An 18,620-nucleotide genomic window follows, 5' to 3' on the forward strand; every position below is an offset into this window, starting at 1 on the left:
TATTTCAAATCACATAATATATGTCTGATAATATAATATATTATTATACGTAATATCTACTATTTATTAAGAATAAAGGATAATAATTTATTATAATTGTATTTGTGTTGTAAAAAAATTGTTGGCCCCCCCCCCCAGATCTTTGCTCTGGATCCGTGCCTGGGCTAAAGATATGGTGTTTCCGCGCTGGGGCCAAAATCTATAAAATAAAAAGAGATTCCAATTTTTTTTTTTGAACTTAAGCCTTACGATTATGGTCGTTAACTATTTTTGTAGGTTTGTTACAATGGGGAGGGGGGGGGTACGGTTGGTTTTTGGACACGTGTGTGTGTGTAGGAAGGATTTCTAACTAAGAACCCGGGTAGTCACCCATCCGTTAACTAGTGACACCGACCGGTGCTTATTCGCAGGCCACGTTTTGCAATTAATCGCAACTACCACGTCACACCAAGCCATTGGAAATAAATATAATTAAAATTCATATTAGGTATTTGGGCGGCTCTTTTCTCACATGCCTCATATCTTAAATATATATATGCATACAAAATTATTGTAATAAATAAATACAAATATATTTTGTACCAGATAGTGATCGTAAGGGGTGTACTAGTTATAAAGTGGCGAGTGGGTGATCCTCGCCTGGGCCTGGCGAAAATTTGGGATGCTTGCATAAATTTGGGCCGATCACTTATAAATATTTTATTATTAGCCCAAAATTGGGCTGAATTTTCTATTTCCCCGGGGCCAATTTTTATTCCTAGCCTGTCCCAGCCAATCGATAACATTAATTGACAATACTAACAATAATAATAATATCTCTCATCGCAAATGTTAACCTGTGTGTGTATCCTACGCAGGGTTACTTTGGCGACCCGTACACATCGTGCCGGGCCGAATGTCTGTCGCACGCCGACTGCCCAGCGGACCGTCCGGCGTGCTTGGGCGAGCGGTGCGTGAACCCGTGTAGCGGCAGCGGGTGCGGCGTCAACGCTAACTGCGAGGCGCGGGGTGCGACGCCCATATGCAGCTGCCCGCGGACCATGACCGGTGACCCGTTCGTCCGGTGCCGTCCGTTCGAACCAGCCGACCTCTGCGAACCGAATCCGTGCGGCGAGAACGCCCGGTGCCAGCCCGGCCACGACGTCACCGGCAAGGAGCGGCCGGTGTGCACGTGCCTGCCCGGTTACACAGGCGACGCGCTCACTCGGTGCAGGCGCGGTGAGTGCTCGGTCGACGACGAGTGCCGTCACGACCAGACGTGCGTCAACTACCAGTGCAGGAACGTGTGCACGGGCCAGTGCGGCGTGGACGCAGAGTGCAACGCCCGCAACCGGGTGGCCACGTGCTCCTGTCCGCCCGGTTACACGGGCCACGCCATGACCAGGTGCTATCCGAAGTCGACGACATCCGGGCGCGTCTACTACAACAACCGCAAGAAGTGAACATAATATTATTATTATAACCATTATCGGGTGTACAGCCATCGTGTCGCATATACAATATTATAATATTATTACCGCCGTAATTGGACCCTTTATTGGACGCCGTTTATATAATGGTTGGTACTTGGTGGGATTAACACCCCCGATACCGTACAACTGTCGTGAAAATGTTTGGCTTACAGGTCGATCGTCCAATAATAATTTATGCGTGAACAATTTAATTTTACTTATTTCAGCTAACGTGTAGTTACCTATATTATTGTAATTATTTATATTTTATTGCCTTATTATTGTAAAAGTTAAGGCTTGGCGTTACAGCTCACCAATATATCTGAAATTCATATTATTATATTAAAATTATGCGATAAGTAAACACCCTGTACACCAACACGATGTTAATATTATTATATCATCTGTGGACAATTTTCAGTTTCTTAAATATTATACCGTTACCATTTTTTAAATTTTTTTTTTAAATAATATATAATTTATTTTTACATTCTAAACCGTATTGTTGTCATTTTCCTTTATCCTTGTTACAGTTAATTTGGATTTTAGGCACACGCCAGTCGCCAAGTAAGAATAATATGGACATTCGATTTTATCAATTTTATCAATATTATCGATCGATATGCACTCTATTTAATAAAAATCTAAATTACAAATATAGGACATTAAAATATATTGACGAACAAAAACATGGTAAATAGTAAATTGTTAACTGAAGTTACGAACATTTTGACGAACTTCCAAAAGTATAAGACGACCATCAACCGAGTATAGATAAAACATAATCTACTTTTTTTTTATTTTGAAAAATAATACATTCCCTAATCCCTTTATCAATAATTGAAAATTATAATGAAGTACATTAGTTGTGAAGTCTGAGTATCACTTAAAAATGTATAGGTAGGTACCTATAAATTATACATAACCCGCTAATTTGGAGTGATAATGTTCTAAGATCATGTTTCAAAAATATTATTTTATAAGATGGCTGATAGAGACAAAGTTGATGGTACATTTTATTTTTGACATTAATATAGAACCTACCTACAATACATAGTGACCTAGTTAAGTACGAGTAACAGGTTTAGACATTGAAGTACGATTTATAATAAAATTATCAATATTGTTAAATAATATGCTTCATAATATAATATAAACTATAATTATTTATTATACTAGAACCATACACCGTGAATTAAATCGTACAATCGAGGTAAATATAAAGTGATAAAATTTAGTCAATATGAACAATATTATATTAAGAAAAGTGACTCATAATATGGTTGAGTGGCGTACAGGACGTTTTCCCTGAGCAGAAAAGGGCCGTCGACGATCAGCAGGTGACGTAGAACTGTTTTCTTTCCTTTTAACTATAAACTGAAACAACAAATGAAAAATAATGTAAACATATATTTACATATGTTCACTTTTAGCCACATAGGTGCAAATAGGGGGGGGGGCTTTAGGGGCTAAGCCCTCCCAAAAATGTCAATAGCCCCTCCAAACATTTCCTACATTTTGTTTTAAGCTTATTCAATATTATCAAAGTAAGGCTTTAGCCCCCCTCCCAAATCCAAAACGCTATTTGCGCCTATGCAGTTTTAGGTACTATCAATAACTATGTTTTAATAATTTATTTGTATCATACTTCATCTTTGTGAGCATAAATACATTTTGTGAACTTAACCGCTTTTTCGCAAGGATCTCTGTCAACTGATAAAATAATAATACACTTTATTATAACTTCGATTATTATTATTATGTGATTTAAAATCTGAATAACAAATAAAATCACATAAGATAAGTAAGAACGTGCCTTGCTTTTCGCATATTGCTATAGCTGTTTTCATACTAGTTGGAATTTCGTTATTAGAATTTGGTCTCGCCATCAATTGTTCCAATGCCTTATCATTGTAACTTCCATTTGTAGTGGTCTGAATAAAAAATTGAATTTTTACCAGAATTGAAAAAGTAAATTTAAATTTAAAATTATATAATTAGGTATATTGAAAATTAAGGTGAAAAAATGTGTTTGTTATTAACTTATTTACTTAGAAATTAAAAATTATGATTCATGATTAAAATCACGTATATAATAAATATCTACTAAATACTAGAAAATAGTAAAAAAATTATACCTACTTATAACATTATTAGTAAGTAATAAAATTAATTAAACAAACCACATTGAAGCGCAACAACATGCAAGCAACATAACATTTTGCATCTCGGTCATTAATATTTAAAGTATAGACGCCCAATATTCTTTCTAAACACAATACAAATCGATTATAACAATTTAGTTATACATTTAAATACTTAATGGTGTGTTTATTTTTATACACATCTGTAAGTTTCAAATTCTTAGGTTTATATATACGATAGCGTAGTGTGTATTTATATATATTATAATAGTGGAATGCCCAGAAATTTTCAATGTGAAGGGAATGTAACCCCTAACCTCACACATCTCTGGGGCCTGGGCACGCCACTGATATATAATATATAGGTATATAATATTATATAGTATACAATATACACAGCTGAAATTATAGTGTTATCAGAATAAATATAATATATTTACGGTAGGTCTGTAACTATACTCGTATATTAAATAATTGAATAGTTTCGTAAAAATAAAATTTCATAATACAAATCACACCATTTAGAACAAGCATGTATTCCTATGAACTAAATATACCTAATTATATTCACCTGGAGTGACGCGATGTTCTTTCAAACACTCACGAGAAATATTTCCAAAAAATCTATTGAATTTTGGTTGAATTTTTCTTGTCGGTTTTTGGCCCTAAAAATAATTAAAAATTGAAATAAGTACAAATAAAAATGTTAGGTTATATTAGTTATAACTTATAACTTATAGGTAAGGGGATAGGTATAATAATTTATGTTCCCAAACTTTCATAAGCTCAAAAGTCCTACGATATACTCCACGGTGCTCTTTATTATTTTAATAATAAAACTTAAAATACTTTTATATTTACCAGTGACATTTTAATTTCATATAATGCGTGCTTAAAGTTATAAAACTGTCTTAGCCATATTTTCCTTTTTTATTTTTGAGCTATAATTGTCAATAATACAATCAAACTTAAAATTATAGAATAAAGTACTGTGGTGCACCATAGGCTTAATTATTATTTATTAGGTAGTTTTAAATGTTCATAAACAATAACTAATTAAGTAAAAATAATGTAATCACGATTTATAGGTACTATAAATAATTTTTACAACAATTTTAAAACTAAATATAAAAATTTCTATGGAGTTTTATATTTACCTTTAAATTACAAATTAACGTAATGAAGACAGTTAGTACGAGTAAGCGACAAATCTTCATTTTTTTATTATTATAAAATACAACAGTGTAGGACGTAGGTAACTATAGATGATCAAATGTACAAAGTATAATAACAAGATTTTTCGGTTTATTTATCAATATTCATATATTTGTATGAATAGTTGGATACTTATCTATTTAATAATTTCCGTTTTTTATTATTATATGTGTGTAATAGATGTGATAAAAAAATAATTATTTTTCAAATTCGTATACCATTTTAAATATAATATAGTTCCGGATGTTGGGAAGTTCCATAATTGCTTTTGTGACATTTATAAAAAAACTCTAATCCACACTCCCTTGACAAAATCATTACCTATAGCGTACAACACATTATTATGATTTTAAATAAAGTAATTTTATTATTATAGTATGTTACTACAATATTGCGTATGCTACTCGATGTTATTTAATTACATAAAACGTTTACAATTTTTTTGTGATATAGGTAGGTACCTACACTTGTAGGTACCTACCTATTACTTAGTTCTCACTGCCTATATAACAGCTCCAAGTTGGTGACTAGCATCGGGACTATTCATGAGACAACTAGACAAGAGTTAATACCAATTTATAAAAGCAAAAACAGAGATAAAGCTATTAAATATATTATAAAACTGTATGATACACGAATACAACTTCCTAAAAATTTGTCAACATTTAATAGGTATAGTTACCTCCATTTAAAATATACATACACATGTAATATTATTATAATCCCACGTAATGATTTTCCAATAAGCAATAAAATAGTAAAGTATAATAAAGTAATCATTTACGGTAAACAAACAAAAAAAAATGTTAAATTAAATATTAACCAATCATAAAAAACACAACAGTGAACCAAACAGATAATTTACTTTAAAAATCGGAATGTAAATAGGATATTACAGATTTTTATAGAAACAAAATTAAATGCACTAATATATGAAGACCTAAGGGCGACAACAAGAGACAAGACATCTATTTCCCATATTTTAGGAAAAAATAGTTTTTGATTAAGAAAAAAATTAGCTGCACCATTTAGTGCAACTACCAGACAAATCCGATTTTTAAATATAAAGATATCATATAAATTGAAATGTCTGGTTTTGATTATAATATTGTACAGCAAGACATATCCGGACACCGGAGATGTCTTGTCGTTGCACTGAAATAATTTATTTATCATGAATATGTGTACATATATATACTTTATAATTATATCTAATGTAACAACAAGACATCTCCAAGTTTTAATTTTTTGGTTTTGAGATCATACAAATTTGATTTTAACAATATTTCACTGGCTAGTGGCTACTATACTTATACAGATTGAAGTTGGATTTAAATATATTTTTTGTTAATTTTAAAACTATTTTTTCATTTTTAAAACATTTTTAAGAGCCTCATAAAAATTATATTCATTGGAGATGTCTTGTTGTTACTCTCAGGTCTTCATGAGCACTTAATGTACTAACACTTCTATTAAGAAAAATTGTTTATAGCTCTGTGACATTGCAATTCGTCTCCAATGCTATTTTTATGAAGACTTGACGATCTTACTTTTTTTTTTAATGTTTATGTATGTATAATCGTTGAATAAATATTATAGTAAAATACTCCGAATTTTATCTATTGGCTACGTAAACGCAACGATTAGGGGAAGTTGTTAACCGCGGTATTATGTCCTTGATTCTTACACGTAGTCTTTAGTTTCAATACCGTAGTTGTCCATAAAGTATACCCAGGTATTCGTACTATAAAAAATTAAAAAATGTTTCCACTTTATCACGTGGTTGGAACTTACATATTAACTGCTTTTAAATTGTATAATATAATACAAATATGACGTATATTACAAATACATAATATAAAAGGTATAACTCACGATTTATACATGTTTTATGATATAATTGGGATTAGCAATAGCATGGCACGACTTTTCGGTCTAATGGTTTATACCAAACAGCTGTTATATACGAGTAGTAACTAGTAAGTGTGGGCACATTTGAGTTGCACAGTTAGACACATCCCGTTTGATTCAAAAATCGTGCGACATGTTGCCACGGATACGGCGAGTCATACTATGTACAAACAAAGTATCCCATCTATATTGTCACTATCAATTGTTTCGAATTTTTGCCATTATCATAATATTATACATATTATTATACAACGGACTAAGATATATCTTAGTCCGGTTTATAAAACAAAATAAAATATAATCTATTTAAAAACATTCATTTCATGTTTTTTTTTTTTTACTAATTTATAAATTATTATTGTTGTTTAACCAATTTCTGTGCTATTTAGTATAGGTATACCATGTCTACACCAGAAGACAATGAAAACCCGTTGGAAGAAAATACAAATCCAGAAGAAAAATCTGACACGATCGAAAGGTTTGACGGGATCTATGAATTTGCAACTGATTATTTTTAATTTTTAATTAAATTCTATATAGTGACTTGCCCTTGGAAAAACTATTGAAATTATCAAAATTGTTCAAAACAGGCGTTGATACCAATTTGAATAAATTTAAGGTAACTGAATTTATTAAAATGAAATTTTATTATAATTTATAGTCTATAGATACCTATATCGAGATCATTAAATCATTCTTGTAAATGTTCGTTTGACTTATTAGGAAGAAAAAATGTCTATGATCGACGAAATGTCAAGTATGAATTGTACAGTAATACCCAATGAGAAACATATTGAAGAAAATAGTTTTACTGAAAAACTATCACTAAATAAACACAACAATGTTTGTGAATAATTATTATACTTATATTATAATACAAAATAAAATCACAAATGTCTCTATTTCTAATGAACTACAAATTTAGGAGGATTCAGAAGATTTGTTGTTGGGAAGAAATTGTAACACACTTAGTATTTTAGAAGAAAAATTAAAAAATGTATTAGAGTCCTTTAATGCCCAAAGTAATAGAAACGAAATCAAACAAGATCTGCAGATTAACAAAGTGGCACGATAATAAATTTGCATAAATTACCTATTAAGATTGTATGTATAAACTTATTTTTAAAAACATTTTTAGGCTAAAGAAAACGATTGTATGTACACGCCGTCCATACAAAATAAAATTAGTGAGCTGCATCAAATGTTAAACTTTGACCAAACTAACAATGAAAAAACGAATTATTTAAAGAAGATCCTTGAAGTAGAAAACAAATGTCAATATTGGACAGACAAATATGATGAATTACACGAGAAATACTTGCGACTAGAAGCCAAACGTGTACGCATCGAAAAAGAAAATTGTGGTAAGATATATACAGTGTGATCATTGATTACAAATTATACCATACATTTTTTATGCTGATGAATTTTTTTTAATTAATGATCAAATAATACCTATTAATTTAACATAGGTGGATACAGTAATACACTTTAATAGATATAGAGTATATATTTGAGTATTTTGAGTATATATTTTTATTCAAAATAGAAATAATTCATATTTGAAATCTGAGTTTTTATAATTTAAATAAGAATTTGATATCAAAATAAAATTTTGTATAATTTATATATGAATAACTAATTTTAATGTGTAATTATTATTATTTTTGAGCAACTCAAAGGTAATGGTTTATAGTGCTTATTTACAACTTTTATTTAAAAAAGTAATGTGTATACCTACTGTTCAGTTGATATTCAGCAGTGGTGTAATTACTGGTTTGATGGGTGGTGTAGTGAGTTCCACCAAGATCTAAATAAAACAGAGTAGGTTGTCACTTAGCGTCGAAAAGTGAGTTGTAATTTGACGGCACTTAGTTTAGTGTGTTGTCCATCCTACGAGCGCTAAAAAGATCTATTATTAAGAGGATGTCAATTGTCAGAGCACTATTTGTTTTCTCTCGCTGACCCATGCGTAACATAAACAAAAGTCATTTGCGCAAAATCGTTTTTTCTATGTTTTTAAGTAATCTTAGAGTAAAATCACTCATAACAAAAAAGATAGAGAATAATATTTTTGACGGAATGACAAAACGATTTTTCTAAATATTGTCTCAAAACAATTTAAACAAAATTTAAATTTATAAAATTTTTTGGTTTATGTTGAAAGTTGATACAAAGTCAAATAACAATAAAATATAAAATCGATATATCCTTCCCTTTCAAATATTATTCTCTATCTTTTTTGTAATGGGTGATTTTACTCTAAGACTACTTAAAAACATGGAAAAAATGATTCTGCGTAAATGCGTTTTGTCTATGTTGTCTATGGGCCCCAGAGAGAAGAGAAGTGCGCTGACATCCTCTTAATTTATTTTGTACAGCCATACAAAATATATACGCTTTGAAGCTAAAATGTTTACTTATAGATTTAAATCACGATATTTTTTTTTTTTGCTCAGATATTTCTTTCCTAGTAAATTTCGATATTTTGGAACTTTACGTTCTCGTAAACTTTCTAGCCTAGATATACCACCGCACAAATCAAAAACACTTAACATACATATCCAAATGGCAAGTAACAGTCTCATCAGCTCTTTGATAAACTTTTTTGATATTTTTTATATGTCAATATCTAGGTTACCATCCACATAAATTTACAATTCCAATTCCAATTCTAACCTTTCTCGAATACATTCATAACGGCACTGAAAAAACGTAAAAAATTGTTGGTTAATTATTATTTTTCGAAGAAGGGAGTATTTCGTATCACTATGTAAATAGTGTATGTTGAAAAATTTAAAAATTATGATAATATACACAATATACATAAAATAGTTATAGAAGCTGCGTTGTTTTCGGAAGTATTCAATCTCGTAAGTCGTTGGTACGGTCATACGGATAATTTTACTTGGTGCGTTATGTATTTATAATCGTGAGGTAATCATTAATTTATTTTTACCTTTTTTTAAATGCTTATAAAATAATTTCTTATAATTACAGCCCCCTTCTACAAAAAAAAAAAATAGTAAACACGCCATTGTTATTTAGAATGGGTATTTTTTTTATCTTCTTAATAGCCAAGTTTATCTAAGCCTAAGGATATATAAATTATATTATATATTTATATATGTATATTTTTCACAATACTTCGATGATATTATTTTAGGTTATCAGATGGAAATATCAAGAATTAAAATGATTGAAAATGAAAACTCACGTCTTAAACAAGCAATAGATAAATCGAATCGTGGTAAAGTTTAATATTATACTCCATCGTTTTTAAATAAAACCATTTTAATACATTTTTTAATGACATTAACTTTACTTTTATATTATTATGTATTTATGTACATACCTACATCATACATATTATACGAAAATAATATTAATTAATAATTTCAATAAGATCTCTACATTTTCTTATAATGACTGTAAAAAATACAGAAAACAAGTAGATAGGTACTAGGTACCAGTGGCGTACGCAGGATTATTCAATGGGGGGGGGGGGGGGCTTGAAAATTAGTTACAATTTTATTTTTATTTTGTCCAGTATAATTATTTCAGACGTTTATTTGAGGTATTTTAAAATGTTTGTAACTTCTCAACTTTTCTAGTAGAAAAAATGCTTTGATCATAAACTTCGATGCTCGGTGTATGTTTTTGAAAGCAAATTGGATCTAGTTGGTACTTTTAGGAGGTCGAAATTGAAAATACTCTGTGCTTTTTAAAATAATTGGAGAAAAGAAAGTTAAAATTTATTAAAATTGTTTGGTAACCAGCTTGGTTATACCATTCTCACTTGGATTGTATTTGATTAATTAAAATTTTTTTTTCTATAAATGTCAATAAACAATTATTTACCCTCAATATTCAATATTATTATTATGATAATTGATAGTCAACCATTAAATACTTTTTTAGTATGGTAAATGTAGTTAAATGAGGTTACCCCGTCCAAATTAGTTTTTATAACTTAGGTGTGAATATGAATATTTTATATACGTAATATGTGTGTGTGTGTCAAGTTATTATCAATTCGACATCTTACCCAGCTCGTCAACCTACCCTGGTCTCCCCTACAACGTTTTTTCAAAAATGAATTCATTCTGATAAGACGTATATGAAATTTACGACTTACGTCTTACTTACTATAGTTGATAGTTGAAACTTGATAAATATATTTTTTTTTAAAGTAATAATAATACGGGCAATGGAGGGACTTCAGTCCATTAGCTCCCCCCCTGCGGACGCCACTGCTAAGTAACTATTATGATTTCAATAAAAATATTTTTACATGTATTACAATTCATAAAAATTAACATGACTGATATAATTTCGTAATAACATACTAATTAATATTATTAGTTCGTAAAGAATTAGAAGTTGCACTAGAATCATGCCACGAAGTTGTTTATAAATATCAAACAGACGTGGAAGTCGCCAGGTATAAAGTTAATGAAGCGCTCGAAATGATAGAAAAAACTTACTCAGAAAAAGATAAGCTTGTGATGGATTTAAAAAAATCAAATGGTTATTATAATTTGTTAAATTTTAAAATGCATGTATCGTAATAAATAATATTTCAATCACTTGAATTTTAGAAAAAATAGTCAAATTAGAAAATGAGCTAACAAATTTAATACAAGAAGCAGGTACAAAAGTCAATTTGGAAGTGGAGAAGGTGAAAACCATGTACAAAGACAAATTACGCGAGGCTAATGTCGAAATCGAGTTTTTACGCACGGTACGTATTATAAAATATACCTATTACCTAAATACTTCATTCAAAAAAATGTTCTATTTAATTAATTTAAGAAAATCTATGCATTAAATAAAGTCAACATGTACAATGTCGAAACAATTTTTCATTGTCCTCACATTTGAGATATTTTTGAATTAACGGGCTGACGTAAAATGTTATATGAATTCCAGGAAAAGCAGATCATGTTTAATAAAACCCAACAAATATCAAAAGAGTATGAAACTATAAATAAGAAATACACATCTATCAATCAGAAGTGTTTGAATGAACCAGATGTATATGTAAAAAAAGTGACAATGCTTGCCCAACAAATCAAAGAGTACGAAGTCACGTTCAACAATTTAATAGCAGATGTTGAAGTCCTAAAAGAAACAAATAGGCAACTTCAAGAAAGGTATGTACAAAATCAGTAAAATATAATAATATTTCCAATAAATGTATTATATTATTACAATTTAAAATTTAATCTACAGCAGAAATATTCTTGTTATTCTTATTTGAATTTAACGTGCGAAATAACTCCAAAATTAAAAATGATTGAACTAATATTATAGATTTAACACAAATTGTATTGTTTTAATGAACACCGTTAATTAGGGTATGGCAACCTAAATATGAACATTTTAATCATTAGCTCAAACTATTCCTATCTATCACTTCCCCGCCCTTAAAACCTTTTTTTTTTTTTAATTATTTTTGAACATTTTATAAATTTAGTCAATTTACTTCACTGGTTTGCTTGTTACCATCTAAAGTATTTAGTAGTAAATTTTATGATGTTTAAACCAGTTCCCACTTTCCTTATAATTTTTATAAATACGGGTTTAAATAAAATTACATATGTACTTGTAATCCATATTAAATAGGCCCTCGATAAAAAATAAATAAATACGCATGCCTGCAGGAGACAGTACTGATACAGTGATACGTATATAATATTACACATATAATATTATCAATATTTACTTAAAAAAGCGTATACAAATTTAATATTTAGATCCGATATTAATTCTATTTATCAAATTTACATTTCCTATCCTATAATTTGAACTGAAAATAGATTTACTTAGGTTTTAAAATTGTATATTTTTACGAAATACCTAGAGCAGTACCTATTATTTTTTAATAGCTTACTACTAGGTAATTCTGAAAACTAAATTCGTACAAATGTATAAGAAATATTGTTTTTATATAATCACGTCCTGTTAATATTTACAGTTATGCAAGAAAAAAAACTAAATATGTAATGGAAATAGCATTTTTAAAGGATACAACTAAATCACTGGAAAACCATTTAAACATAGCAATACATGAAATATCTGAAAACAATGGGATAATATTAGAATCATCAGATAGAATAAAAACATTGGAGTTGGAAATTAGTAAATTGTAAGAATAATTATATAATAACAAAGTAAATTATTACTAAATATAGTAATAATATATAATAAAATTTTTTTATGTTATAGGTGTAGGTACTTAGTAAATATGTACATATATTTAACGTTGATCTTAAGTGAACAATATTTAAAAAATGTCCTAGTAAAATTTCATGAATCATTATTTAAAGAATGTTTGAAATCGAAATTTATATAAATCAATTTTAAAATTGATTATTATTCATCAATTATTTTAACTAACTCATGTAGTCATATTTTGATGCGTAGGACCGTAAGGGAATTAACGCCTTCCATATTACATGTTCACAAATATTATACATGTATCTATGATAAAAAATTAATGATATTTTTTTAAATGAAAACATTATTTTTGTAGACAACGGCCAGAAGATAATTTTGAACAAAAAGAAATGCAAATTAATGAACTTACAAGACACGTAGAAGCACAAAAACAAATGGTAGAGATGTAAGATAATTTATTTTAACATTTTAATGAAAAGATTTTTTAGAGGTACCTAGGCTACCTAAGTTTAGTAAAATAATTATAAATTATTATAAAGAATAATGGAAATCACATATAGTAATGTATTGCCTAATATTATATACCTAGTTAAAATAACTTAATAATTAATAATTATATAGGTACCTACCTAATTATTATTAATTAATATCAATAGTAATAATATAGAAACTTCAAACTAAATGTTAACTAAACAAAATTATAGGTGGAGAATAGAGATGCACAATATGATTGAAGGATTTAAACATAAAATCAACGAGCTCAAACATCACTGCAGCAAACTTTATAAGAAAAATGGAAAATTGAAACGAATAATAAATAATTCAAAACCTAAATATTCGAATTCCAAAAAAAAACGAATGCACAAAACCAGGAAGAATAAAAAGTATGAGAAATATCAAATATTTTATAATGCAATCAAATGGTACATTTATTATCCACTATATTTGTTTATTCATTTTTTTTAGATCAAATATTCTGTCAATGTCAACGTCAACGTCAACTTAGTGGAGTATGATGGATAATTATCTAATATATATTATTGTAAATTAAATATTAAATTGTTTATTATTTGGGTTTGGAATAATAATTTGGTTTCACAAATGGCATTTTTGTGACGACCATTGGTATCTTCTGTCCTCTGACCTCCGCTTGTATTTCCGTTCCGTTTTTAGAAAATGTACTGTCCACGTAGCCCATGGCTATGTTTTGGGATAACGTCGGGGACGGACATCCGCTAGTCACCGAACCGATTTTTGCGCCATCCACTACATTAAATAAGACTGCTCCACCCCTGACCGGAGCACCATGCGCTTTTTGAACGAGACCGACCCTCTTACGTTGCGCACCGTCGCCGAGTTGTTTCAGAATCACAGTAGCGCCGGGATATCGACATTCATCCCTTCTCTTACGGCCTGAAAGAAAATAAATAAAGAAAATTCTTCGTTGTGGAAACGAGACATAGAGTATAATACACTTTGCAGTGCAACGTCCTTAGACGCGACGATATTGGAAGGTAAGACAATAAACGAAGGGTAAAAATAATTTACGGATTATATATATAATATTTATACTTATTGTCCACATCAACGCAGCTTCGACCGGCGTCGTTTCGCTGCTTATATCCGCTCCATGCAAACACATACCAGCTTCCAACCTGTAAATGGAAATGGAATCATAATATAAATGAATAAATTATATTATTATATAATCAGGGGCGGACTGGCATACACACCCAGGCCCTCTAGAAATTTCATGATTGGGCCTCGAGCTATATTTGTTAGTTTTAATAATTTTTTAATTCAACATCATAATCATTACCGCGAAAACGAAGAATAAAATATTACAATAGGTACTATTTACAAAAATAAAACGACTGGAACTGTCAAACTGCAGCCGCGAAGGCTATGAAAGTTATTTTAGATTCATTTTTGGAATTTATTGTGTAACGATATACGACAAAGATGCTATTGGTAGAAGTTCTTTAAAAATATTAAATTTATTTTTGAAATTTTTTATTTTATTTGTATTAAAAAAGATTTAAGATTTAAATATTGAAGTACCTACCTTGTTTTTTTAATGTTAAATTAAGTTGATTACAAAGTATAAACCTACAGAATTTTTTTCATTTTGTTATAATTCCTTTAAAAATTGTAACATGAGTCTCTTGTTTGTTAGTTTTAAGAGTTATACCCATCTAGGGGGTGTTCAGGGCCTCAATCCGCCCCTGTTTATAATTATATGATTGTGGCGCGGTGATAATTATGATGATGAGAAAAATAATGATATAATAAAATAAAACGGATTAAGTCGGTCGATTACAGTGCCTCAGAGTGTCCCTGGCGCCCAGCCCGGCCAATTTTACATCGTCCTGTGCGACGAACGACTCGGCGATCGCCTCGACCCGATCGGAAGGCACAGATATTTCGAAACCGTCTTCGCCCGTGTAACCACACCGGGTGACACGGCAGTCCGGCACACCGCAGACCGTGGCCGTGGTCGAGTCCATGAAGTATAGCGCTGACAGGTCGGTGGACCCGTCGACGAACGATTGCAATACGGCCGCAGATCGGGGTCCTTGCAGGGCCAGCAGCGACTGTTCGTCACTGTCCAAAAACTCCAAGCTTGCGTCGTGACCACTTGATTTGAAAATGGACTAAAAGAATGACCAACCATAAGATGGCAATAACCGGTGGTGTTTACGAGAGGGAAGCGGAGAATGTTGGTAGAGGCAAAATTGCAAGAAGACAAGTGGAAATCAAACCTAACCGAAAATTTAGGTCACAACTTTTTTTAAGAGTTTAAAGTTTAAACTGTTACAAATTTTGTCCAAATCGCGAAAATATTTAAATTTTGAAATCACAATTTGTAAAGCTTTTAATTTTAACAAATTTAAAATAGGTACTCAAAATATAAATTTGTTTTTTAGGCTTTCAGTGTTTATTTTCTGGAACTTATTCAGAAAACTTTGATGAACTTGTTGAATTTTACCTCGATACTGATAAGCTATCAGTTAAAAGCTTAAAGCTGAACTACATATATGGTATACCAAACTTAATAAGCATGTAAAATATCCAAAAAAATTTTTAGAAGCGTTGAGACAGTGTGATAAAGAAATATTTCCCAATATATATTTTATATTAAAAATTCTATGCACTTTACCTGTTTCAACATCCACCCCCGAGAGAACTTTTTCTTGTCTCAAAAGATTGAAATCTTATCTACGAAACACAATGACTGAGGTATTTTCTGGATATTAAAATAAAAATGTATATACATTTTTTTAAAATTTTTTTTGTTTTAGACTCGACTTAATGGCTTAGCTATGTTAGTTGTTCATAAAGAAATTACACTAACAGCAGAAGAATAAATGAATTGAGCAAAAAATCAAGAAAACTAGATTTTGTTCTTTAATTTTTGAATGTATATTGTATATTAGTATAATAGTTTCTATATTAGCAATATCATATTTAAATCTATAAATAATTGAATTTGTTGTTGATTAAAAAACAAAAAAAAATGGTCGTTAGGTAAAAAACTAGCTTCTTCAATTTTACTTGACCCCCCCCCCCCCCCCCACATAAATTTTCTGAGCACGCCCCTGGTATATACAGTGGCGTAATTAGGAATTTGGTTTGGGGGATATACGTTTTTAACAAACATGAATGGTCATTATCAATACTTTGATCAAAATGTTAGCAGTAAAAAGTTTTTTTGCGGGGCATCTATCCCCCTAATCCCCCCTAATTACGACCCTGATATGATACTCACCAATTGCTCGGTTAACATTCGCATGTCCTGTTCTTTGCAACCGGCATTAGTTACCATGTACAAAAAATCCCCATCGGTTTTCGTTATGATTAAATCGTCCAGTATGCCACCCGTCCGATCATCGATGAACAAGCTCAGCGCACTTTTCCCCGTTCCTAGATCTAGACGACAGAAGGCACATCGATGCAAATTATATTGTTATTTGTTATGATCACTTTGTGCGCAATCGTCGTATGGGTCTAATAGTTATATGACTGGAATAATATGATATGATATATGTAAATATTGGTGCAACAGGTCATAGGCGGAATTATATTAAAATATCAGGAGGGGACTAATATTTTTAACATCAATGTGAGCAGGGGACTTCGATCCCACACAACTAAAGAAGGAGGTGGCTTGGTGGACTAAGCCACCCCAGCCCCCGATTGACGATTTCCATCAATGTTACGGGTGCGCGCATGTTTTGCCGATTCGGTATCTATATGACTATATGGGACCTTGACTATAGGGAGGAAGTTTTTATTTTTCCGTAGGTACTCACTCTGTACGTCCGTAACGCAAATCTGTTCCATGAACTGCTCTCTGTGTTTGCCGTGAATTTTCGTCTGCAACATGTGCGACACGTCAAACAGAGAACACTGCCGGCGAGTGTGCAGGTGCGAGGACGCTATGCTGTCAGCGTATTTGACCGGCATCATATAGCCAGCGAACGGCACCATTTTACCTCCATGTCGGATGTGAAACTCGTGCAATTTCGTTTTTCTCACATCGCTTCCGTACGATCGTGCTAAAAAAATATAGGTTACAGGAGATCATATTGTAGTATGTATATACATGCCACACGTGTCCGCGCGCTACCTAGTCATCGAAATAAATATTAGTGATGTATTATTTTATACGATATGTGATATGTCGGTATCATAATATGGCAATGGATATTATAACAGACATTATACTATACCACGGTGTTCCTGTGACACTCACCAGGTAATCGTAGTTTGAAAAACGTCAGTTTGCAGTTCAGTTTGAACAGCGACATTCCTATATATTATGTTCGATAGTCGATCTTTTTACGATTGAAAAATAGATACAAGCACAATACATGGACAAATTAATTTTTCAATCGAACGACGTTGGTTGCTTTGTAAACATGACTGCTTGAATAATATCATTTAGTAATAATATATATTAATAGTGTGCATACATTTTATCTTTCACACCAGAACTATTTAATGTTAACAACGTTAAATATACATCAATTGTTATCGACAAATACAATAGTAGAATTGATACTATTATATAATTATTGAACAAGTGTATATGTTAAGTCAAAGTTCAACCATATTGATAACTATACATAGAAAGGAACAGTACACTCATATATTTAAAAAAATTGTAGTACACAATATATAATGGGTATTGGGAGTAGACGAGAATATTATTTAGTGAGAAATATAATAATTATGTATCATCATTCATAATATAATTTGATGGGTAATTAGTATTTAATTAATATGAATCGATGTTGTTAAGCTAGAAAAAAAATCTAAGAATTCTTACGGTTAACGACTCAATATATTATTACGTTAGTAAGGACTTACCCCTACCCACAACAGAAAAAAATCATGCCACCCAAGATAAATTAATCTTTGAGATCGTATAATATCAATTTAAAATAAATAAATAATACCTATAGTGGCGTAGTTTGGGGGGGGGGGGGTGTAAGGGGTTTCCACCCCTCCCAAAAAAAAATCTTTTTTATATTGGTATTTTGTTTTGGGAAAATTGTTGTGATAAGAGACTTTCGGCAAACTCCCAACGGTACGAATAATAAATTATATAGCACGACGAGTCGACAAAATTATCGTCGATAATAATTTTATCATAGGTAGGCCTCGATAACATATTACTGAAATAATAACCAATTATAAAATCGACAAAAAC

The 18,620-nt window shown here is 30.8% G+C and overlaps 5 protein-coding genes across 5 annotated transcripts in view; 3 read left to right on the forward strand and 2 right to left on the reverse strand.

The window, feature by feature from the left end:
* LOC100164389 (neurogenic locus notch homolog protein 1) overlaps positions 1–1,948 on the forward strand; it is a 9,025-nt gene extending 7,077 nt beyond the window's left edge. Inside the window, exon 6 of the mRNA XM_001944768.5 lies at positions 858–1,948. Within this exon, the coding sequence (XP_001944803.2) occupies positions 858–1,442 (585 nt within the window). The 3' untranslated portion in view covers positions 1,443–1,948. The remainder of the gene's footprint in view (positions 1–857) is intronic.
* A 651-nt stretch (positions 1,949–2,599) lies between these two features.
* On the reverse strand, positions 2,600–4,867 carry LOC107882326. The gene is made up of 6 exons (XM_016800526.2): positions 4,753–4,867; positions 4,167–4,260; positions 3,635–3,720; positions 3,268–3,385; positions 3,100–3,164; positions 2,600–2,828 (listed from the first exon to the last, which is right to left on the reverse strand). The coding sequence occupies exons 1-6, from the start codon at positions 4,810–4,812 to the stop codon at positions 2,724–2,726; spliced, it is 528 nt and encodes a 175-aa protein (XP_016656015.1). The 5' UTR covers positions 4,813–4,867; the 3' UTR covers positions 2,600–2,723.
* A 2,191-nt stretch (positions 4,868–7,058) lies between these two features.
* LOC115033744 lies at positions 7,059–7,815 on the forward strand. Its single transcript, XM_029487378.1, has 4 exons — positions 7,059–7,199; positions 7,262–7,340; positions 7,445–7,564; positions 7,647–7,815. Exons 1-4 carry the CDS (start codon positions 7,123–7,125, stop codon positions 7,794–7,796), a joined length of 426 nt encoding a protein of 141 aa, XP_029343238.1. The 5' UTR covers positions 7,059–7,122; the 3' UTR covers positions 7,797–7,815.
* LOC100166406 (putative leucine-rich repeat-containing protein DDB_G0290503) lies at positions 7,806–13,910 on the forward strand. Its single transcript, XM_029486252.1, has 9 exons — positions 7,806–8,085; positions 9,888–9,971; positions 11,087–11,251; positions 11,323–11,465; positions 11,654–11,877; positions 12,702–12,872; positions 13,260–13,349; positions 13,609–13,788; positions 13,871–13,910. The coding sequence occupies exons 1-9, from the start codon at positions 7,878–7,880 to the stop codon at positions 13,908–13,910; spliced, it is 1,305 nt and encodes a 434-aa protein (XP_029342112.1). The 5' UTR covers positions 7,806–7,877.
* LOC100161583 (aminomethyltransferase, mitochondrial) lies at positions 13,790–17,878 on the reverse strand. The gene is made up of 6 exons (XM_003241189.4): positions 17,661–17,878; positions 17,218–17,463; positions 16,674–16,834; positions 15,230–15,558; positions 14,477–14,559; positions 13,790–14,317 (listed from the first exon to the last, which is right to left on the reverse strand). The coding sequence occupies exons 1-6, from the start codon at positions 17,713–17,715 to the stop codon at positions 13,971–13,973; spliced, it is 1,221 nt and encodes a 406-aa protein (XP_003241237.1). The 5' UTR covers positions 17,716–17,878; the 3' UTR covers positions 13,790–13,970.
* Between the last annotated feature and the right edge of the window lie 742 nt (positions 17,879–18,620).

This window comes from Acyrthosiphon pisum, chromosome A1 (genome assembly GCF_005508785.2).
Source record: "Acyrthosiphon pisum isolate AL4f chromosome A1, pea_aphid_22Mar2018_4r6ur, whole genome shotgun sequence".
In the NCBI taxonomy this organism is placed as follows: domain Eukaryota; kingdom Metazoa; phylum Arthropoda; class Insecta; order Hemiptera; family Aphididae; genus Acyrthosiphon; species Acyrthosiphon pisum.

Bases quoted from the DNA above. Each gene is read 5' to 3' on its own strand.
- LOC115033744 (XM_029487378.1), top strand. From the start codon at position 7,123: ATGTCTACACCAGAAGACAATGAAAACCCGTTGGAAGAAAATACAAAT. The intron at 7,200-7,261 runs GTTTGACGGGAT...AATTCTATATAG, and splicing joins AAATCTGACACGATCGAAAG to TGACTTGCCCTTGGAAAAAC. The intron at 7,341-7,444 runs GTAACTGAATTT...TTGACTTATTAG, and splicing joins CCAATTTGAATAAATTTAAG to GAAGAAAAAATGTCTATGAT.
- LOC107882326 (XM_016800526.2), bottom strand. From the start codon at position 4,812: ATGAAGATTTGTCGCTTACTCGTACTAACTGTCTTCATTACGTTAATT. The intron at 4,261-4,752 runs GTAAATATAAAA...AATTATTTTTAG, and splicing joins CGTTAATTTGTAATTTAAAG to GGCCAAAAACCGACAAGAAA. The intron at 3,721-4,166 runs GTGAATATAATT...TATTGTGTTTAG, and splicing joins AGAACATCGCGTCACTCCAG to AAAGAATATTGGGCGTCTAT.
- LOC100166406 (XM_029486252.1), top strand. From the start codon at position 7,878: ATGTACACGCCGTCCATACAAAATAAAATTAGTGAGCTGCATCAAATG. The intron at 8,086-9,887 runs GTAAGATATATA...ATATTATTTTAG, and splicing joins CATCGAAAAAGAAAATTGTG to GTTATCAGATGGAAATATCA. The intron at 13,789-13,870 runs GTATGAGAAATA...CATTTTTTTTAG, and splicing joins AAAACCAGGAAGAATAAAAA to ATCAAATATTCTGTCAATGT.
- LOC100161583 (XM_003241189.4), bottom strand. From the start codon at position 17,715: ATGTCGCTGTTCAAACTGAACTGCAAACTGACGTTTTTCAAACTACGA. The intron at 15,559-16,673 runs GTGAGTATCATA...TCATTCTTTTAG, and splicing joins GAATGTTAACCGAGCAATTG to TCCATTTTCAAATCAAGTGG. The intron at 14,318-14,476 runs GTATAAATATTA...ATTTTCTTTCAG, and splicing joins TGCGTTGATGTGGACAATAA to GCCGTAAGAGAAGGGATGAA.